The following is a 24000-nucleotide window of genomic DNA, read 5'->3' as shown; positions in this document are numbered from 1 at the left end:
GAAAGGGATGTGAGTAATTCAAAAGAGTTAGATGGAAGACATGGCATTCCTCTGTCTAAGATATACAGAAATTTGAAGAATATTCAGTGAGGAGGTGAGACTAGCACACGTCAAGCGCAGGGAGTCGCCGGCGACTTGGTCAGATTGTGAGCAGGTGAAAATTGCAAAGCGTTGAGAATATCAGAAATGAGATGATTAACAAGGGAAGTCCTCAGGAATGTATTAAAACCCTTGCACAAGAATTTTTAAAGAATTACCTTGGTGAAAATTCGCGAAATTTCCTCACCATTGATGACAGGTGCACAAAAAGAAAGACCTTTAAAATGTCAACAAAAGACATTTCAAATATTGTTTGCTCAGTTTGGAATATTTCTACTTTCGGATAGCAGCCTGTTTCATAAAACAGAAGGGCACATTTTAATCTAATTCTATGTTAAAATTAAAACACAATTATTAAAAACAAAGCAATTGATTTAAGAAAACATGTTTTTGGGATTATAGAGTTGGTAATTATTCACGTTTTGAAATCAAAAATGATATACTGAACCGCAAAGAAACGCCGCACCGATAGACGTTTCGTAAAGCACCCACTTTAATTCGCTCTAATTAACTATCAAAACGGAGGATTGAGTCCAAACTTTACAATTATGGTAAACACATTTTCGGGAATCACATTTAGAGTTTACACATAAAAAATCAACAGAAATGGTACCATTAGGATACCTCAAAGTCAGTTTCGTGTGTGGCCCCCATGGGCATTGATGAGAGAATCTCGTCCTAAAGGCGTTTTATTGGACTTAAATCCGGACTGAGTGCAGGCCATTGAAGGGTGTGGATGCCATGTTGTCTCAGAAAGTCCAAACTTGCTCTGGCAGTATGGACACGAGCGTTGTCTTGCTAAAAGATATGATTTCTGTGATGTCCAAAATGTGGGGTCTTATGACTTGGTCAATAAAGCGAGCAGCTGTCACGTCATTTCCCCATCCTGGACTGAGTTTCTGGAACACAACGGGGCCAACTCTCTGGTTCAGACCGATTGCAGCCCACACCATGATGCTTGGACCACCCCAAGAGTCTCGCTCAGCAATACACTAAGTGGGATACCGTTCACCAGGCCTTCGCCATACTCTGACTCTGTCATTGGTTGTCGAAACACAATATCGGCTTTCATCAGCACAGTTCTCCATTATCGATAACATCAATTTCGATGCTGAGATGCCCATTGCAGTCAGTCTGACGATCGGTGAGGTCAGGACCAAGATATGGTTTGTGACAGCAGAGGTTTCTTATGGGTAAACGTCGACGCACTATATCGGCACTAATGGTCTGTTGTGAGTCCCAAAGGTCTGGAGGATGGTTGCGCACAATCTGCCGGTCTTGACGTTGTGATGTTACTGAAGAACGTCCACTGTGTGGACGGTCTTGGATGCTGTTAGTGGCCTGACACCACTCACGCAGTCGGAAGATTGTCCTAACATGAACATTAAAATGCCTGGCTACCCTCCGTGCAGTCTGGCCAACTTGCAATCGCTCCAAGCCTTGGTTCCTCTGATCAATCGTAAGTCACGGCATGCCGATTGTGTTCAAACAAGAATGATGTCAGGCGAATTTGGGACTCGCTTTCATTGGTAGGGTTGTTACGATATGCACGTGCATTTTTAGTTTAAAGAATGTCATATGGAATCTTTGATCACGTCTGCCGTTTTAGTTGTGCTTTAAAGGTATGCTTTTTCATCAGAAAACACACTAATGTTGGCAATACCTGTCAATTTGGATTGAAAAATATGTCAACAAAACGGTACAATCATACTAAAAACACCACCTTCTAAGAACAAAATTTTGCATTTGGTTTTCAAAGGTGACGTTTCTTTTATAGTTCGGTACATATTACATTCTTCGTGATGCATAACTCTATAATTAAAATTAGCATGCCATGTTAGCATGTATCGACCAAACAGATAATGGTTATATTTTTTAAAAACTTGTATCATGATTAACTTGATTATATTATTATCTTAATGAAATTGTGTCTTTATTTCTCACTTCAAAAGATATCCCCTACCTATTTATGACCACTAGTTGTATTTTTTCGAGTGTCGTAAACATACTATGATATGGGCACGACTATAATATTCTGTTTATTACCGAAGTTTTCAAATTTTTGGAAAATAAACCCAAATCTAATTTAAAACAAAGGCTGGCTACCCGCCGTCGCCGCATGTAGAACTCAACGTCTCAGAAGATACGTCACATCACCATGACAAAGTGATATTTTGCCCTAGGGCATCGTATGAAAAATATGAGCCCCGATATGTTAACCCTCGTAGGTAATAATACATCATAATTTCGATAAAGGTAACTAAAGTGTCTGCTCTAATACTTATGATGTATTTCAACCTCCCGTAGTTGTATATTTAATCAACCCAAATACTTTGGAAAAGATTTCAGTGAGTTTTACTTTTTTTACAATCTGAACAGGTATACACTGAGTAATCCGTTCGACTGGGAAAAGTCCAACTTGACCCAGATCAAGCCAGTTTGTTTATAAATAGACCCAAGTCATAGCAATGGCGCAAGCACAAGGTAGGGTGAACCTTTATGTTTCGTTTGAAATTTATTTGACATTCTACTTGATCTGCAAGTGAAATAAACTTACTGATTAGTACGACTGTTGGGTAAGACTGTGAACTGATCGTCTTGGTAGAAAAGCGTTGCTATGCAATAAAAGGACTGACTGAGCATGGATTTACGCCGTTTTTAGCAATATTTCAGCAATATCACGGCGGGGGACACCAGAACTTCACAAATGTACCCATGTGGGGAATCGAACCCGGGCCTTCGTCGTGAGGAGCGAACGCTTTAACCATTAGGCTACCCCACCGCCCAGCAATAAAAGGAATGAATGTGCAATGAATGAATGTGCCTGAGTTCGTAAAAGAAAATCAGCGCGAATTCATATGTGACCTCATATTTATGAGTTCGTGGGCATCTGTAAATGATATTGTTGTTGTATTTTCAACCATGCAATTTCTTACAGAAACTCAATCACTGAATATTAAACTCGAGGACCAAATCACCTTATATGCTGCTATTCGTTCATGGACACGCTATGACACATAAGGAAGCCCACTATCTCGTAACAGATCCTGATAAGTTCAAAAATCAATACAAATCCTGGATTAAAACAGATGTTCACAGGATCCAGGTACCACCAAGGAACACAAATTTACACAGTGAACCCAGCTAATTTATATACTCTCTCTCTCTCACTCACTCACTTTTGATGTCTTGTATTGTTAAACGTATTAAATACCAACCGTTCGAATATTTCATAAAGAAATCAGAACAGAAAAAACAGGGCATTTTAGATCATTTCAAATATCAAAACCCTCTTGCCTAAGAGAGAGGGATATGCTGCTGATAGGACCACACAAATATATATATTGGACACGTAGTCACAGTACTTTGTCCGAGTTTAATTGCACGTTGCTGTACCCGCACCTTGGTGTGAGCACGTATTCATGTGGCCACTATCTAGTCATATATCAGATGGGTACCTTTAAGTGCACAGGGTTGTGTACTTTACACTACGGGCACAACACTGAAAGAGTCTGCACACAAAGTTTACTCTTAGGTTTTACACCCGGTCACAGATGGTATATATACATACAGAAGAGAGAGGAAAGAAAGGGGGTACGTAATTGTATATGTTTCCCGTGACTGTAAATCGTATCGACTAATGTTTATCAGTATGGCGCGTTTTTTATACAGCAGCAAACGTAAAGTGTGCACTTTAGTTAGTCTATTTTCGTACCTTGTTATCAACGTAGCTAAACCGATTACGAGGTCGTTTATCATGTACGACGGGTTGCGTTGCTCACCTTCATAGTGTCATGGCGTCATGGTGTCATAGAATTGAAAATTACGAAGACCTGAAACAACTTAAAGTCTGTGAGCGTCGTGTTGTGTATTGTACGAGTGTCATTATTTACTAACTAAATCCAACTTGTAAATGAGTTTGTCCCGTTTTAAAATGAACTTTATGTGCATGTGAAAACAAGATTTAATCCTACCGTTAATCACGTGCTTCAACTGCCGACACCATGACAGTCACGCAGTACAACGATGAGCGTTGTCGCTGCGTTTAGATAAGGAGCATGTTCAAGGTGAAACTGGGAACAGATATAGAAACAGACATGCCACATACACTTAGACAGCAAATGTGAATCAGGATTTAGACTATATCATTTAACTTGGAGGTAATTTAACCACGCAAAATATACGTTACTAAATAGCTCTTGAACAAAATGTTGTTTTAATACCTCAAGGCACACATTTATGACTAAACTGCAGGAAACAAATGAAGGAACACCACTTCGTTTTTCACTCAGATTTTCTCCCTCAAGCTGGCGATGAACACGGGAGAATATTTAAGAAACGCTTGAATTTCGCTTTGTTCCTTTATTTGTTTTTCTCTATATATATTATAGAAAATGAGTCCAACGGCTTTTAACCTTTCATCCAAACATAAACGCTAGTCTGTGAACCTAAATGCAACCTCTTACAACCAAAACCAACATGTCAAGGTTCTGTTCGCTGATATATGAGTGGAAAGATTTGGTGTGTGTGTGTGTGTGTGTGTGTGTGTGTGTGTGTGTGTGTGTGTGTGTGTGTGTGTGTGTGTGTGTGTGTGTGTGTGTGTGTGTGTGTGTGTGTGTTGGTTTCATTAACGTGATAGAATTTTAATGTATAAACGTCTATATCATTAAAGGTCACACGCAACGTAAATCACAACTTTGCAGATTCTGATACCTTTCGGTATGGACTTACCGAAACAAATCATCAAAAAATGAAATTCAAAGTTGAAAAGTGGCGCGATGAAAAAACCCGCGCGAAATCGGAGTTCAAACGATTCACTAGTTCACTAAGTAGTTTCAACAGCTGGGCTGCGCTCATAGCGCATGCGCAGTGAAATAGGTTCGCGCAGCTTGGAAGCGGGTTGTCCGGTGAATACTCGGTGAAGGCTTTGGCGTGAGCTATTTTTCTAATGTTTTGTTGATATTTCACAGGCGCGAGCTTTTTATATGTTATGACAGTAGATTACCGATTTAACTGTTCATATAATTTCATTTGTCTATTTCACCACACGTTCTTCGTACCGAGTGACTTTCTCAGTTCGATACTTAAAAGCAATGTCATTATTTAGCGTTGACAGAATTTCTAACTGTTATATAGATAAGTCGTTGTCACAGACAAAACTCAGTGTCTGTTTTATTGACAACTATGTGTCTGCCTGCCTGTCTGCTAATGACAATATTCAATACACAACTTCGATCACTGACCACATGCAATTTGAACTTAACACCTATCAGGTTATACACCATAAACAAAACGCATTGATTTATGGCCCGAGTTCGGTCTCTGTAACATTATGTAATTACACAGACAGGCAGGTGTGATTCTTGTACACATGACATGTTATGATATCTGTTGATTGCAAAATGTTATACACAAAAAAATAAGCATGTATTTACAAAACCCAACATCTCTATGTATAAACACACAATGAGCCGTGAGGGAATCTGCAAATGAACCAGCCGTTACATTTGAGTGAACACCCAACCGCTCTGACTGGGTTCGGTATCCCGGCTGCTTCGTTTCTTGGGAAGTAAACCCAAGTACAAAATATTGCACTTTTGATTTGCGATTGTACGCTTATAATTTTGTTTATATCTTTTTTCGTAATCAGCAATGTATATTATATGTCATGAATAAGTGATAACTGTGTTTTAATTATATTTGAATTTTTGGTTGCATGCGACCTTAAAGGACCATTTTTAATCATATCATAAACAAGGTATTCCACAGTTTACTTATGCAGAGTGAAGGACATAATGGATCGGTTTGTTTTGTACTACTGGATGGTACCGGTACCAAAGAGAATGCTTACCAAGCGGAGAGACGTGTCAAACCGGCAAAGGTTCGTTTTTCAAAGGAAGGCTCTCAGAAAACCACTAGATTGAGAACAGCAACTTGCATAGTCCTTCACTTTGACTGACCTATCAATTGAAACAGAAGGCCTTGAAACCCCACTGGAAAATATACTAGGACAATAAAAAGTAATGCTGTATTGAAAAGAGCAAGTCAGAACTGAGAGAAAATGAATGAAAATATATAACATTAATGTCAGTAATATAAAGAAATTCTTTTGACAATTGACTGCTTGTTTGCACCTTGTAAACTGTGTAAAGTAAACACGACACATGTAAGGAATAATCGGAAACTGGACCTGGTGCGTGTACACAAAGGAGGAAACCTCATAATATATTATATTTTCGTATTTTAATACGTTACAAGTATTGTAGTAATTGTTTGCACCACGATTTAAAGCAATGGAAATCAGTCTTCCCCAATCTGTGTCGACATAATTTCACTTTCCAATCTCAGAGTCAGTTCATCGCCAGCCCCTGCACATTAACCATCATGTATCATCTAAACCTAACGTCCAAGAGATTCTGTTTGGTAAGGATCAATCGATATCCACTCGGTTATGAATGACCATAGCTCCGCGTCGTGTGTACAGACAGCTATCCTTTGAGCCACTTGGTAGATACTACTTGGGACAATATCTAGAATTTCAGCTTTTCGGATTACTAAATCAAACTAATACAATATAGTGTAGTTTAGAAGCAGTGACCTCTTCCTCAACATATACTGAGTCAAAAAAGAAACTTCACATTCTTTCTTCAGGGCACTTTAAAAGAACAAGAGATGGTAAGATGGTTAACTTGTTATTATATCATTGCTGAGATCTGTGTGATGTACTCGATACACTGACAGTGCCACAATCAGTTCCATTAGGCTAAACCGCCGTTCCAAAACATGGGTATACAGAATGCCAAGTCACAAGAATAAATTTCTCAGTTCAATATCGTGTATGGCCGCCCCGCGCATTCACCACTGCCAAACACCGTCTCCTCATCGACTGCCTGATGCTTGTGAACACGTGGTTGGGGATTCTGCGCCATTGCTCTTGCAAGGCAGCACCAATTCTGTGGTTGGTTCCTAAGACCACGAAGCCTTCTCGCAAGTGCATCCCAAACGTGCTCTATTGGATTAAGGTCAGGGGACCTCAAAGGCCAGTCCATGACGTTGATTCCAGCGTTTTGAAAGAAATTTCGTGTCAACATCGCGGTAGACCTGGGCCATGAGCCGCCATGAAAGGAACGAGTTCAGGGGTGAGCACCTGGTCGCGTTAAGCAGCAGCTGTGAGGTTTCCACGGATGACCAGAAGTCGGGAACGGTTGTTCCCACAGAAAGCAACCCACACCATGCAACTTCCGCCCCTGAATCCGTCGACTTCCTGTACACAACATTGGGCATACCGTTCACGACGTCGTCTCCAGACTCTATGCCTGCCGCCCGCGAATCTGAGGGTAAACCTGGATTCATCGCTAAATACGACTCTATTCCAGTCTCTCTGGGTCCATCGGAGGTGATGTTGGGCCCACAGCAGACGTTGACGTTGATGAAACGGCGTCAATTTTGGCCCACGATATGGACGTCGAGAATAGAGATTGCCAGCCCGCAACCGATTTCGAATGGTCTGTGAGGACAGTCGACCTCTAAACATCTCAGCCCAGGTTCGTGTAGCCGGCAGAAATCTGTCACGTTGGTGATGTAGGACGATTTGACCGTCTTCTGCTCGTGACGTCACACGTGGACGACCCGACCTTGGGCGATCAGAAGTGGTGCCAGTTTGTTGTAGACGACCTCGCAAGTCATACACAGTACGACGGCTGCATCCCATTGCTCTTGCGACGTCAATAACTGATCTTCCCGCTTGCAACATGCCAGCGGCACGTTCACGTTGCACATTTGACAATCGTGGCATTTCAAGTACCGTTAGAACTGTGGTTTAAAAGTGTTTTTTCAATTCCTGAGGCCAATGCAAACACGTGCATACGAAGAAAACTTCGATGCGTAGATCACGTGATCCACTGCACGTGCAAAACCTGATTTGGCACTAACGTCATTTGCACGACGAATGGATGGGTTTGAGTGGGTTTTGCTAACGTGTATCTAGAGTCGAAAGATAGGGATCCCATTTCGGATACATAGATGTATCATCAGTGAAAAACTATTCATTATTTTTCAAATTACATTTTGTGAAGTTTCTTTTTTGACTCAGTATATATAGTTCTGACTCTTTTAAGGCTTGTTTATACGGCGAAGATATACACTTGTGCAAATTTGCATACATGAGTAAATTTACATAGGGAGTGTAATTTGCTAGGGTGAGCAATTTCCTATGCGTTCATACGGACTTTAGGCAAAGCGGTAGTAAATCTTGATAATAGTTCATTTCTGCACTAGCAACGGATTGAGTAAGACGTGAGATAACAAGAAGTATAGGCATTTCCCATATTACATCAGTGTTGGTCTGATACTGGGATGTTCCCATGATCGAACTTCTAGAAGAAAGCCAAGATCAAGTCATTGGTATACGGAAGTTGTTGGCAAACATTTCACTGATGCCGAGAAACATATGAATTGATCTGCACTCGACTAAACGATGAGCTCTCTCCCTCTGAACATACAGTTGAGGAACCATTGGAGGTAAAGAAAAAGGTTGCTATAACAATCTATTGAATGGCTTCCTCCACAGAATATAGGACTGTGGCCAACCTTTTTGGTGTCGGGAAGGCAACCGTATGTTTCTGCGTCCATCAAGTGTGTGAAGCCATCATGAAACTTCTCCTGACTGAATACGTATTGAATGATGTTATCAGGGGCTATGAGGAGCGTTGGGTATTTCTAAACTGTGTAGGATCTATAGATGGCAGTCACATCCCTATCATAGCTCCTAAATATTCACACGGTGACTACCTGAACCTTGAAGGGACGCTGTCGGTGTTTGCAGAAGAGGATGTACGTTAACGTCGAATTTGCCTGCACGGTAATAACATGCTGTGTTGTCCTCAACAACATTTGCGATAGTGCACATGACCTCTACAGGGAGGATTGGGACGCCGAAGAAGACAAAGAAGAAAATGACTACCAACTGGATGTACAGGATGGGGGCGACGAAGGGATCCAATGAAATCGCGCTGGCTTTCTACAATGATGTGTTTTAAAGACATTATTCATTTGTGAAGACATTTACTTTGAGTAAACCATGTATAGTTCATATTGGTGATTATTGTAAACATTTACACTTGTACATGCATGTGTTTCCAAATTCGAATTAAAGTATTTTGTGAAGATGTAAGCAATCCTTTCTTTTATGTCAACACATCAATACAATATTGCAACACATTGACCTTAACCTCAAAGAACAATTTGACATGACGTTTTGCATTAGCTATAATACACACTCCTAGCCTCAAAACCAGGATCATGATTTTTGAAACGGTAAGATACGCAAACATTTGACGTTAGTGAATGACAAGTCATGGTTTCAACAGCATTATCCTGAAATCTGTAAGGATAATTACGAGAGCTTTCAGTAATTATTCAATGCTGGTAACAGAGGGTGAAAACCATGCTTTTTCTTCTTTTCCGAAAAAGTGAAATGTGCACTAAATCTAAAAATCATAAAGAACATGAATTATTACAAGACTTATATCTAGATGCTGTCTAGATTGCTCAAATGAACATTGTGATTACAGCAGCACTAAGAATATGTCTGGACAAACACCAGAACGGAAACGAGTCTCAGACACAAACTGGAACTAACTCGATAGGTGAAATGGAAACAAAACGCCAATGAATCTTCATGGCGGTTGATGAGAACACAGAATTGAGCAATAGTTAAAATAATCATGAATGTATCAGATATAGTCTTGTGTCATTCATGAAGTCTACAAATTGTAGAAACTTGTTCTGTCTTCATTATCAGTTATCCAAGAATCGTTAATTTGAAGATTGTTGGTTGACTGTCGAGGAATAGCGTGATGAAGGGCCCGGACCTCTGACCGTTACACCTCCATCATACTGAGCTGTACGACCCGTGCTGTATGGGACAGGTGGGGGCTGTTGTGCTGTCCCCCATACAGCTCTCATAATCATATTCATCATGTTGAATTGGTGCTGTCTCTCTTCACGCTTCTGTCTTCCATCTGATTCAATATTGGCTTTCTCGACATCAAGCTTTTGGCGTTCAAGTTCTATTTTCTGGCGTTCAAGGTCAAAAACCTAATCATCAGCTCTCTCGTTTGCTGCACTAAATTCATCCATCCATCACAGATTTCAGTGCTACTTCCATCCTCGTTTTCCGAGCTCTTTTCTTCTCGCTTTTCACCTTTTCATTTTCCCCTTCAGTGGATTCCTTTCTTTTATTCTTTCTGCTTTCCGTGTCAGATGCATCCTTTTCATCCCTTTCAGTTTCATTATCAGCAAGAGGTGTAATGTCAGGACAACTGTCATCAACAGCCTGTGTGTTTGCCTGTGCTGTATCATCAGGTTCACAAGAATCCCCTCCTTCATCTTCGACTTTCTTGGTCAATGTATCTATGACCTTCAGAGGCGACGAGGCTGGTCTGGTACCAAGAATGGCGTCCAGTTCTTCAAAAAACTTACAAAGTTTCCTTCCCTTTCCACTTTTCTTCAGGTTCGATTTACACTCTCTGTATGTCCTCTTTAAGGTATGGATTCTCACTTTACATTGGTCAGATGTCCTGTTGAATCCTTTTGCAGCCATTTCCGTCGCGACAGTATTGTACACCGAAACATTGTTGCTTTGGGGGTTTTCCAGTAATTCCTCTATACTGTTATCTTCCCAAATTGCCAATAGGCATTTTGTTTCCTCGTCATTCCAAGCGGAACCGCGTCTTTTGGCACCGCGAGTTTCTTTCCGGTTCGTGTGTCTGTTTTTAATGGAAGCTAGACATCAACTGATAGATATGTGACCAATAAGGCGTGTAAAGTTTAGGCGGGAAACCGCCAAAATAGACATTTTGAAATCGAGCGGGAAAAATACTCACCCTGAGTAAATTTGTTATGCGTTTATACGACCAGATTTGCTTAGGGTAGCAAAAAATAAGCATTTACTCACCGGTAGTAAAACTTTCGCACCTGGTCTAGGCCAAGAGTATTTTTGCTTGGGGTAGTAAAATTTGCATATGTGTAATTGTTTATTACTCATGTAAGCAAATTGGGCAAAAGTAGTAAAATTTAGATCATATGTGTAATTGCGAGCAGTTTATGGACGACAAAGTTTACAAATATACACCTAGCATGTAAATTTGCAAATTATACACATATGCAAAAAGGGTAAGAAAACGTAAACACATGTGCAAATGTCGCCGTATAAACAGGCCTTTATAAGAAACGGAAAATCTCAGAAGGTGACAGTTCAAGTGATGATGAATCTACCACCCAACAGTCTGTTGATAATGATGAATTCGGGGATAGTGTACCTCTCGGAAATGAAGATGATGATGATGAAAGTAATCAAAAGGATATGGCAACTGATGAAGAAGAAAAGGAAAAACAGGAAAAGAATGATAACTCAAATCTGAAAAGAAAACAAGTAGATGCATAAGATGATGGGAATTAAAAGAAAAAGGATCTCGAGAACACAAAAGGTATCTGTAACAAGAATAGAGAAACAGCTGAAAAGGACAAGCCAAGTGAACCGAAAAGACTGAAATAAAAGCTAGGAGTTGCTATGAAACCACTATTGAAAGGAGTTCGTGAATGAAAAAGCAGAGGACAGGGTCTTTGATCTTGAGAGGAAAAAGCTGCAGCTGGAAAAGCAGAGGCTAGATATGGAAAAAGCGAAGATGGAATCTGAAGAAAGACAAAGGCCCGAAGAAAGGGATCATCAATTAAATATGATGAAGATGATAATGGGCATTGTTAACAATCAACAGACGAGACAGGTTCAACCGATGTCATCACATGTTAATACAGGTCAAATGTCATATGGAGATGAAGTTCTGATTGTTGATCTCAAGGATCATCTACCTCCGCAGGAAGCTCCCAGTCATCTCTTTCCGGGTCATCGTGGGCAAATGCAGATGACTATTCATTCTTTAATCTCTGAAGATGTGGTGTACATCAATGTATAGAGATACAAAAAACATTCATTTGTGGTTCCAGAGAGGACATTTCTTTCTTAATTATGCTGAATGTTTATTCTTTTGACAATGACAGTATTATTTTAATATTTCTGAAGATTGATATGTAGAATGAAAGAAAACATTCTTTACTGAGGTCATCAACATCTACAGATCCTGAGAAAATGAAAGAAATGAACATTCATTTTTTTACAACTAATAGTGTTTGTCAAATAAAGCTTCATTTATGGTTCTTCAGAAATATATTCCATATGCCTTAGGTGATTGACGTCTCACTTCAAAACATATAAGTATGATCAAAAATGTTTCGATTTTTATCCGAACTGTAGTTTATTGTTATAAGAAGTAAAATTTTTGAATTTGATTTATTTTGGATTTTCTTATAAACAACACATAAATGTTTTTCAGTCGGTAATAACAAGAGAAATGTCTTTCATGATGATGACAGATCATCTTTCAGTCTATTACATATCAGATGGATTTTTTCCTTTCTCATTCTGAAGTTTTCAAACCAATCTGTCTCGTTAAATCGATGTAAAACGATGCTATCATACCATTGTGTTGATCTAGGTTTTCTTCTCATGCTCCTGCCAGTGGTACGTCCAATACTCAAACCAACACTGAGGTAAAATGACAGCTGAATTTTTCTGTGGAGCATTTGCAGTCTTACCCTGTCCATTGTTATGTCAGAAATGAATGTTGTTCAATGTTGTTGTTTTCTGTTTGCTTATATGTCACCCTAACCTCGTATGAACGCGTAGCAAATATACTTTTACTCATGTTTGTAAATCTGCATATATGCCTTCATATGGATGGGGCTTAAGATAGTCGATCTCTCATACTAAGACCCGAAAGTCGTATAAACTAGAGTTCTTTTTCGAACGAAAATGAGTAACCATTGTTTATCAATCACTTATCTCTGTTCAAGAAACATGTCTACCAGAAATCCCTTTTATATACTTCAAGAAGAATATGAATATCTGAAATCCAATTTACAACTAAAAGGTACAAATCTCATAGACTCCTAGTTCACGAAGTCATAGCGAGAGTATGTCACCTCAGACACCTCAGACACGTTCAATGGGTGAAAAATCAGTGGACTTCACGGACCAGAGTAACCCCACGGCATCGGCATTGTTGGGTCTGGCTTGTTATAGTATGATGAATAGAAGCATTGGCTGGAAATGATAAGCGTCGGTTTGTCTTTTAAAGTGACCATTACGAGTTATGTTTCATAAATATGTCATGCAAGAAGCATCCAACTGCTTAATTGCGTTTCTTTGTCCATTCAAAATACTCTTTCTCTGATTCAAATCTAAAACTTCATTCAGAAAATGACAAATGAAAACATTCTTTGTCACAATAACTTTGCCTCTTCAGTGAACCAGATGATATATAATAAGGGAATGGCAGACGACCAGGAATCTATGGAGGAAGACCACGAAAATGACTCTGAGGATGAAAACACTGGCAGCGACAGTGATGAGGACAGCGGACAACAGGTGAGGCTTGTATCTGTTTTACCTGCAGGACAAACCACTCAAAACTCCACATAACACTTCAATGACACATGCAAAATCAAAATTCTTTTTTCAAGTGAAATATGAGGAACTGTATTTGCCGATATTCTTATGCATAATACATGCAGATGCTTCTCTATTCCTTTGCCAGAGTTATAGTTGATACGTTCAGGGTTGTGTTTCCCCATGAACAATAAAAATCCCCAATCAACAATAACAATCTCACACAACCAAACAATGACTCGGCAATCTCTCCATTTTCGTCCTACGGGATGATTGGGACAATCGTTTGTTTTCTATTCCAAATAATTCTATTTTTTTTCGATCTGTTTTTCTTTCGATCCTGCTTTTAGGTCTTTTATTCATCATATATAAGTATATTTAGGTAAACCTCACTCCGACCCATGATCCCCAAACTGTATGAGATCGGGATCAAACCCATATTGTGTCCCTGAACATTGCAAGGTCAATCGTCTTCGTCTACAGAAAAGCTTTTGAGCAGTCAGCAGAATGTCATGTTTACCGATTACGTCGGCACAAGCGCTTAGGGTGAGAAGAAGACTACAAAACATTAAACATATGCACTGTTATCATTATTATTCAAAGATTCCGGAGACCATTTCTGAATCAGTAGAATCTCATGATATGTCTGCAGTAGCGTCTTGGGAAGTGCATTCACTAATGGACTGTGAAGTCAAATATCTCGGAAGGAACTTAAGAGGAAGAGCCGGCTTAAGGACAACATCTGTACATAGACGTTTCACTTCAGCTCTGGGAAGCCCACTTCAACACGGAAATCACAGCAGGACTAGAGAATGAGGAAGCAAAGATTTCGAACCAGTAATTTGTGAAATATATTATAGGACTAAGCAAATAAAAATCCTTATAAACATGACATTTCACGTCTAAACTTCACGTTTCACTTCAGCGCTGGGAAGCCCACTTCAACACGGAAATCACAGCAGGAGTAGAGAATGAGGAAGCAAAGATTTCAAACCAGTAATTTGTGAAATATATTATTGGACTAAGCAAATATGTTCCTTATAAACAAGACATTTCACGTCTAAACCTCACAGTAAGATCAAGATACATCCTTGGAGCTACACATTTGATAGCAGATGCGCTGCACAGGTCAAACAGCCATCCCAAGAGAGTTCCAGATCCTTTGGTCCTAGTGTCATTTCCCTCAAGAAGATGAATCTCATTTGTAAACATTTGAATCGGACTCGTCCAAGTCAGAGAGTGCATGCCCCCTTATTTCAGATCATGAGTGACACGATTCAGTTAAGCTTACAACCTATTCTCAACATAAGGATCGGGACGAGCGGGACTATATGTCTATGCAAGTCTGATGTTGTGTCGAACTCAATTAAACCTTCTTTGACATTATCTAGAGTCTGTACTTTAATATGAAAGTATATAACCCCAAATATACGATATGCTGCATTATGTATCGGTCACGTCAGGGACGGATACTAGCAGTAAACATGTTAGAAGTAGAGGAGCATTAAGCCAAATGACTTTGTTGGGAAACCATGGTCAATGGTCTTCTCAAATTGGAAGTGACGGCTGTGCTTGTTGGATGGGTCGACTAAAGCGGCAGACAGTCGCGCATTGACTGATGACGCATGCCATCGCACCCAAATGCATATGATATCACACAGTGGATCGTCAACTATTGACGCTATCTTCTTAGCTGGAGTCATCACGTAAATGCTTTGATTTAATTTCGTTTCAGTCTACGAATCATTCCAACAGCCATATACTCATTTGCGTTCATTGCGTAGCAGTTGTTATTGTAAGAGGCTATCGGAATATTTATGCATTTCATTCATATTAGCCCTGCTAAACAAGACACAGCTTGTTCTCTGAAGTGTGAGTTCGTTCGTATGTACTTCGTAATTCTGAAATGTTTGATTTTACGTGATTGAGTGCTTAGATTATCAGTTTCATGATATGCTGTGGAAAGCTGACAGTCTCTATAAGTGTTGTTGTAAGTGAGTATAGGGAATATTATTTGGCGTCCATTAAAACCATGCTGTTAGTAAGAGATACACAACCTGAGCTTGGACAACTTACGTGATATCCTGTAGACCAGTCTGGAATTGATGTAGGTTTGTAGTGAAGTTGGCCAAGTTATATAAGGGACGACAGCTGTCAGTCCCATCTGCTAAGTCAAGCTGCTGATATAATAACACATGTCCTTACCTTGGAGACATGGAACAGGGGAACTGCATTTCGCTGATAATGACCAATAACCAAAAAGTTCCTGAAATGTATAATTTTACGCGATTATGCTTGAAACAGAATAAAATATTAGTGACAAAAGGATAAGAGAGTCACAGTTTCCCTATTCTCAGCCATGGACACTTAATTTTGGGATCCAAGTTAAATTACTGAATTTCACAACTAGAATCTGTTGCATGAAGAAATCTGCTTTAATGTGTCAACTTTTAGTAATCGTAAAACACAAGAACATTTCTTAGTGATTCATATTTGTTGCAAATGCCCTTCCTCGTAGGGAGCATATTTTGGTTGTTTGAACCGCTATTTATTGTCGACTGTCTTCGTCTTTTAGCAATGGCTAGCTTTACGTTCAAATCTCAGATTCACGGTCTGCACATCAATCACCATACACAATCGGGTGTATTTTCCCAGTAAATGTCTTTGGTCTGATCCAGTTTGTGTTGACCTCTCTTTTAGAGCGAAGTTCTGGGTTAGAACTGGTCTTCAGCAACCCTTGTTTGTTGGGTGACTAATGGTATCGGGTGGTCAGGCTCGCTAACTTTGTTGACACACGCCATCGTATCCCAGATCGATGCCCATGCTGTGAACCACTGCATTGTCTGGTCCAGACTAGAGTATTTACACACCGCCGCCATATAGCGGAAATATGTCTGTGTGTGGCGTTAAACAACAAACTTTTAAAGCTGACACATCAAGATACCAGGATACTCTTCCAACAATCATGTGAATTGCTAAAATCAGAGTTTTTTTCTTCTCTCAGGTGAAGGGTATTGAAGATTTCGTGAGAGATCCTCGGGAGCAGGATGTGACCGTGCATGTCAAGGTCATGAAGGTGGGACAAGTGGAGGAAAAGTCCAAAAAGAAACAGTTCATGGCCACTGTGGCTGATGCCACCTCAGCTGTTCGCATTTGTGTGAGGGAGGAAAAACTCTTTGACAAGTTCAAACCGGAAGTATGCATTATTCTGAGAAATGTCACCTGGAACGGGAAGGTTTTATTCACTTAGTTCTCTTCCACGGCAACCTTTGCCGCGGAGATTCCGGTGCAAGGAAATATCACCGCCGATGCTTTTGGGGAAAGAGAACCACTGCCCATATCCGAAGTCCCCAGACAGGATAATTTGATCAGGTTTAGCTTAAGAGGAAAGATTGTGAAGGTTGGTGGGTATTTCAAAGGTTCTTTAAGTGATATTGACAAGGCACAGCATTTTCATTAATAGCAGCTGTATTTGATTTTGTTGTTACCTCACAGGCATGACGCTTTATTGCTGCGCCAATTTCAAATTCTACTTCATCAAATGTCTATGTTATCGATTTTACCGTGAAACGTGGTTGAAACATTTACAGTTTGACATTTACTCGTGAAATCCTGACCTGGTAGTTGAGGATGGGGTTGAGGTTAGGTGAGGTGAAATTGGGTTTAACGTCGTGCTTGAGAATTTTTCGTGCATTCGTGTGTATGTGCGGCTGCTTGTACTAGCCCAGACTTTAGCTGTTTTTTTTTTTGTATAGTGCTATCCCACTGAGATACCATGCCACAGTGAAGCATGAATACCCCACTCAGACACATTACGCTGACTCCCAAACGACCAGTCCTTGTCGTACCCATTAATGCCGAGCGCCAGGCAGGGACCAACAAGTACCATATTTTAACGTCTTGCTATGACGCGGCCGGGGATCGAACCCGCGACCTTCCGCCTCTCCAGGCGGACGCTCTAACCACTACACCACGGAGGCGGTCGGTAGTTGAGGCCGGAAGGTGGAAGGTATTAATGTTATGATTACTATTGTGATAGCGATAGTCTGTTGCGACAAACTATTGCAATACTATTGCAATAGTCTTTTCTTTTGATATGTCTCATTTGAAGTTATTTCCCAACTGAATGTATAGTATATTTGCAATAAAAGCAAGTCAGTCTCTTTTTGAATAACTGACAAGAAACTTGAAACCCAGATAAAGTAAACACTTAAAATGAAGCTGCAAGTCTGCACCCTGACATCTTGTATTTTACGCTGCGCATTCATGAACGGAAGTCAATTACTAAACTATCGATAGTCACACATACTATTAATGCATCGATAGTTTTTCCTTTCTCCCATCGAATAATTGCTATCGGAGACTCAACAATTACAATTCATCGATAGTTCGATACATCGTTAAAGCCCTAATTGTGACCAACTATTGCAAAATGAGTGTTTAATTTATATGAAATAAAAACAAGTTGAAGTAGTTTCATTCTCTTTTAATGATTAACAAGAAACTTGAGATCCCAATCAAGTAAACAATTAACACATAAACTCAATGAAGCTGCACCCAAACATCCTGTATTTTGCGCTGTGCATTTATCATCGGAAGTCAATTTCTAAACTATCAATACTCACACATACTATCAATCGTTTTCGTTTCTACCATCGAGTAATTGCTATTGGAGACTCAGCAATTGCAATCCATTGACAGTTCGATGCATCGTTACAGGCGTAACTGTGACATGCAGTCGTTCGTACATGAGCACATGCAAACACGTTTGTTGTCTTGTATGGTTTCTAGCTTGTACATCCCTCATATGGCATACTGATACATACTGGTTCCAGTTTGCGTTATTTACATCGAACTTGTCTGTTTGCGTGCATCATGTCACAAAATATAGCAGTGTATGATAAAATCACACAATCTGATGTTTATTGACCTTGAAACTGAGACAATGTGTTGTATGGAGTTTCAGCGTATCTGTCTCTTTTACTGATATTAGAGTAACAATAGTCTTCTCAAGTTTCATACATGAAGTTTGAATAAGAGAGAAATATGTATTGCACAAAAACCATCGCATCTTGCTGTATCAGTTGTCTGTTTATCTCTTCAAGCAATCCCCTCTCACAAAACGGAAGTGCTATAAGAAGGTGTTGTTGTATCGCCAAGTTAAGCTCAAGGATGACACTGGTTTTGTCTACATGGACGCGTGGGACAACATTGCTGAGCAGATGCAGCTTGGCGAGGTCTTCAAGGTCAACTCCTGCAAGAAGCGAGAATCTAAAAGGCCTCACGACCAAAGGGTGACAACAACACCAAAGTCTTCAGTGATGGTAATCCCTTGGATTATCTGGTTCAAATGGGATTTTGCTTGCATTTCTTGCACGTCAGTGTTTACAGTAATTGAGGCAAACTACTATGACACATTGCATCAGGTAGCCAATATAGTTTAACTGATAAATATTTCATCAACTTGATATTAGCGTGTTGAACTGAGTTGGTGTCAGCTATACCATACTGGGCAGATAGAGGTTCAGGCGTGTAGAGAATATATATTCTATCATATTTCGAGTCGGTACTAGGGATGGCTAAAATTATCGATAATGGGAAATATCGACAGTAGGAAAACACTGTGTATGAACACTGTGTTATCGATAATTCATTAATAAACTTTTGTGATGTAAAAAAACTTTTGATTTACGTGCGCACTCTACAAAGTTGGTCTTTATTAATGTTCTTCTTCAGTTATGTTCAGGACGCTGTTTTGTTAATAATCCATGCATAAACATGTCACCACTCAACAGTGATGTGAAATATATCAATTTCTTTCATACATTTTATTTTATTTTGCTACTATTATCAATCTCTATGATCTATATCGATAGCCAGCACTAGTCAGTACACGTTTCAGTTTGGAGCACTATCAGGTTTAGTTGTCGTGTGTATATTAAACGATCTGTCATTTGTATTTCCAGCGCCTTCCTAGCTCAGAACTAAGTCATATCCTGAAGGATCCTTGTTACCAAAGAGGTACGCTTGTCGGGATAGACGTCACACCGTACATGTCATGTCCAACCCCCAGATGTTTCCGTTACCAACTGACAGACGGGCTATGTGAGTCTTGTCAGCGTCAGATCCCATACCAGGACCATGTGAGCTATGGAGTGGCCATCATTGACATCCTGACACAGAAAGGAAACATCCACTCACTGACCGCTTACTGGCCAGAACTCAGTCAACTGTTCCGATTGTTCATGAAGACCCCACCAGGAATGGATAAAAAGAAGATTGTTAAGGACTTTAACGATCTCGTTAACAGGACCGTGAAGTACGCTGCTTGTGGGATCGTCAGCAAGTTTAAACTGTAGACAGAAATACAGCCCCCTGAGTGTCAGGTGCTGGCAAATGTGTGAACTTCTATCTGTTACATGGGTCAAAGACATTAAGCTGAGATGATGAATGATTAGGTACTGCTATATTTGCAGTGAAGAGATCTTTGTTAATTTTAATATATTAAAAGATTTATGAGCATTAAACCTCAATGCACTGTAGATTCAGTATTTAGTGAAAGGGTGTACAAAGAGCATTTGCAAGCGTTACCAAGCAGTCAGACGATGGTGAACTTTCTTCCTGACAGGAATCAATTTTACGAAGATCGTAATTTCTTGTCCTACACCAAGCTTTCACGTATATATTTTTCAAACTGCCTTTGATAAAAATCTATTATTTATCGGCCAGATGCACCCAAAACTTTTTGGCTCATTCTTTAAATGAAACAGAATTGTTTCTGAAATGTCAGTGCCGGTACTTCACACACTGTTATATTGAAAACGTAACAGTCAGGACAATTTCAGTAACAGTATGGACAATCTAAAGTAAAAGATAACATGTACAGAATCTAATATTATTAATGTGACAAAATGTTCTGGTTATGCTTTAAGTTTTATGTCAAGACTATGTATGTTCTCAATTTCCAAATTTCAACAGTTAATGAACATTCACGTTCAACAAAACAGGTAACACTGTGGACAAACGTGGTAACAGTATGGACATATTTATTAACAGTTATTAAAAGACACCCTTTACAGATATTTGTACACTGATAGCTAGAGAATTATGTTCGCTTGTGAGGATTCTTAATATTTTCATAGCGTACTAAACCTAAATATAACATTTACAGAATCTAATATGATTAAAAAAATATAATTAAAAACGTAATTTCTGGTTTTGCAATAAGCTTTATATATGACAACTCAATCAAGCTATTCATATGATAGGGAATTACGTACATAAATATATTTACACTACACTGATAAAACTTTTGTTCTATACAACATTGCACTGTAAATGAACATGGCAAGATTTTGTAACATATTTAGATTTTTACTGCTTATAAGAGTAGGGAATTGTATGATATTTGGATGGACATAGTAATAGCTTTCAATATATGTTTACAACGCATTGAATTATATGATGGACAGATGAGAAGAGAGTGATATTCGTGTTCAAGTTCATTTAAATTTCAAAGTCTACATATTCTACCTTCTTTCTTAACATTTTTATATCCCCTGCTTTCAATCAACAAATCGTGAGATAAACATCGGAATCTTGCTAGTGATCGCATAAATTTATTTATATTAACACATAAGTACCCTTCATTGAATAGATCTTTTTTTTAAATTTTGAATAATAAAAACACTTACTTGACAAAGATATTTGTTCACACCATGTTTAATCATATATGCCTTTAAGTCTTATGGTTAACGACTGAATGAATGACGTATGGTATTCTACATACTGTGCATTCGAAACGTTTTCGAAGCCAATAGAGAATAAGAAGTTCTTAACATGAGATGTCCAATGTCTTTGTCCATTTTCATTATGCAATAACATCATATTAGAACATTTTTTTCGTAAAACGATATGGAGGCATATTTAGCAGTTTTTACCAATATTTGACAACTTTTATGTTTGTAAACAAGTGCATTGGATATCTGCCACATTCACCGTAAACCACTGCGCTAACTGTATTCAGCTTGACACCAGGATATTTATTGCATGCATACAAGTGTTTCTTTCTATTTGATGAAAGTCTGCTAATCGATGCGTCAAAACTGGGTTTTAACTCCCCTTCATAGGCAAGACCTCTCACCACATCAGCCGTCTCCTGAAGCGACAAGCAGGCATCGAAACCTACTTTACCAGCTCTACACCACTGAAAACATGGCAGGAACACCTCTAAACAACAACCTCAACCCAAAGGTGTTGTCTATAAAATCAACTGGGACTGTGGCGAGGCCTATATAGGCGAAACCTCCCGGCCCATAAATATCAGAATCAAGAACACTTATCATCTACTACTAAATCTGACAGAAAATCGGCAATATCAGACCACATCATCAACTGCCCCAATCACAACATAATTGGGGACAATGTGGAGATATTATTAAAAAACCACCAGGACTTCACCAAAAGGAAACTTGCAGAAGCATTTCAAATCCGGAGACACAAGCCCTCAATCAACAGAGACCAGGGATATCTCATCCCTTCTGCATACAATGAACTGATAAAAAACAACAGATTAGAGCACTTCAGCTATCATTGTTAATTAATCTCACCAGCGTGTATATTTTGTTTCTACCTCCACCACCATTGGCTTCCTATTGTCACTACATTATTGCCACCGTGCCTTGTTGTTGTTGTTAATCCCCTTGATTCATTCCTACATGTTGTTATTACTTAATCCCTGTTCATGTATATAAGTCTGTTCTGTGCCGTAGTACTTCACTCTTGCTTGACAACGGTATAAGAATCCATACCGAAACATCGCATCATATATAATAAATAAGTTGTTATCCATAAACTCTCTTACTTTCTTATGGGTTTTTTTTACATCAAAAATCTTAAAAACGATTTTGTAATTTTGTTTGGAGGCCACTAACGGTGCTTGAAAACAACACAACGTCATCTGCAAACAACACAAGGAAATTGTTGACTATTCCTGGAAGAAGTTGTTTGCCACTTGAACAATTAAAGTTTCGATTTCAACAGCAAGCACTTGGATGAAGAATGAAAACAGGAATAGACTAGTATACACCCTTGCCTTACACCAAGTTGTAATTCGAACGTTTTCGAACATTCTTGATTATTTTTAACACATGTATTCACGTTCATACATATACGAGAAAAATTACTCATTTTGTTACTAAGACCATGGCGTTGAAATAGAGACCAACGTTTGTTGCGTTGAACAGAGTCCAAGGCTTTTCACCATGTTTATGAATGATACCAATCGTCCAACAATTTGGGAAAGTACCATTTAGTAGTTCTAGGTATGGTGCGATAAGATCTGATGAATGTCTAAAGACTTCTTCTGATATCATGCCATAATTTGTTTGAATTAAGATTGTAAATACTTTCGAAAATCTCTTCTCTAGTTATTGGTGAATCAAGTACAGTTGCAGTAAGTTCTGAGTTTTGCCGGTCCAGGTTGGCCTGACCTGTATTGTCATGCATGATAATGATGGTCATTGTTATGATCTACTGTATCGACACCACAACAGAGTTGCCTAAAGTGTGCCAACCAACCATCTATCTGAATATCGTTTTGCTTTACTTGATGGTTATTCAAACGTTTAAGTTCAGACCAGAAATGTTTGGAGTTAGATATGCTATTTTCTATTGTTGTTCGTTTTTCTCTAAATTAGTCAAGAGGTTGTTTTGTTTTCTTGCAGAGTGCATTATATTGGTTTCTTACGATGCAGTATGATCTAAGGAATGATTGTCTTTTTATTTCCGGAACTTATTGAGAACTTTGCATCTTTTGTTTTTAGTTTTTTAGTCAGAGTCAAACCAACTTCTCAAGTATGTTTTTGATTGATCTACTATTTTCTCATACACGAAGCCGCTGAACAGATCGCATCTGTCATATATGCTGTACCATCCGGTCCATCGTCTATACTAGTGAAAGCCCAATCAACTGGTTTGTCTAGCAATTCCTGAACTTTAAAGTATTTTCTCAATTTCCAACATGTCAACAGGTAATTATCATTCATTTTGGAAACAAGAAGTAACACTGTGAAAAAAGGATAAATGAGCATTACGTTAGCTTGTAAGGATTCTTTACATTTCATTGCATTCTTTATGGTAACGTGTGTTATAACATGGATAAACCTTTCATTTAAACAATTACAACAAAAGTAATACTAGTATTTAATTATATTTCTCATTGTGGAATATTTCTACTTATGCAAAAAAAACTATTTCATAAAACAGAGAGGGCACACATTAATTTAATTCTATGGTAAAATTAAAATATATTTAATTAGAACTAAGCAAATTATCAAATAAAACGATGGTTTTGTGTGATGTTGGCAATTATTTAGGTTTGGAAAAAATGCTGT

At 38.9% G+C, this 24000-nt stretch overlaps 1 protein-coding gene across 2 annotated transcripts in view; it reads left to right on the top strand.

Annotated features, from left to right (window-relative positions):
* Positions 1-19761, top strand: part of LOC124271120 — a 45780-nt gene extending 26019 nt beyond the window's left edge. Inside the window, exons 8-11 of one of the 2 annotated variants that reach the window (XM_046706187.1) lie at positions 13464-13585; positions 16611-17006; positions 18712-18930; positions 19573-19761. In XM_046706187.1, the coding sequence (XP_046562143.1) occupies positions 13464-13585; positions 16611-16856 (368 nt within the window). In that variant the 3' untranslated portion in view covers positions 16857-17006; positions 18712-18930; positions 19573-19761. The remainder of the gene's footprint in view (positions 1-13463; positions 13586-16610; positions 17007-18711; positions 18931-19572) is intronic. The other variant, XM_046706186.1, reaches the window with a different exon arrangement.
* Positions 19762-24000: the final 4239 nt, after the last annotated feature.

The sequence above is a fragment of the Haliotis rubra genome, unplaced genomic scaffold (genome assembly GCF_003918875.1).
Source record: "Haliotis rubra isolate DU_JTF1 unplaced genomic scaffold, ASM391887v1 Scf1574, whole genome shotgun sequence".
Classification (NCBI taxonomy): Eukaryota; Metazoa; Mollusca; class Gastropoda; order Lepetellida; family Haliotidae; genus Haliotis; species Haliotis rubra.
This window is presented reverse-complemented; position numbering and strand designations above follow the sequence as displayed.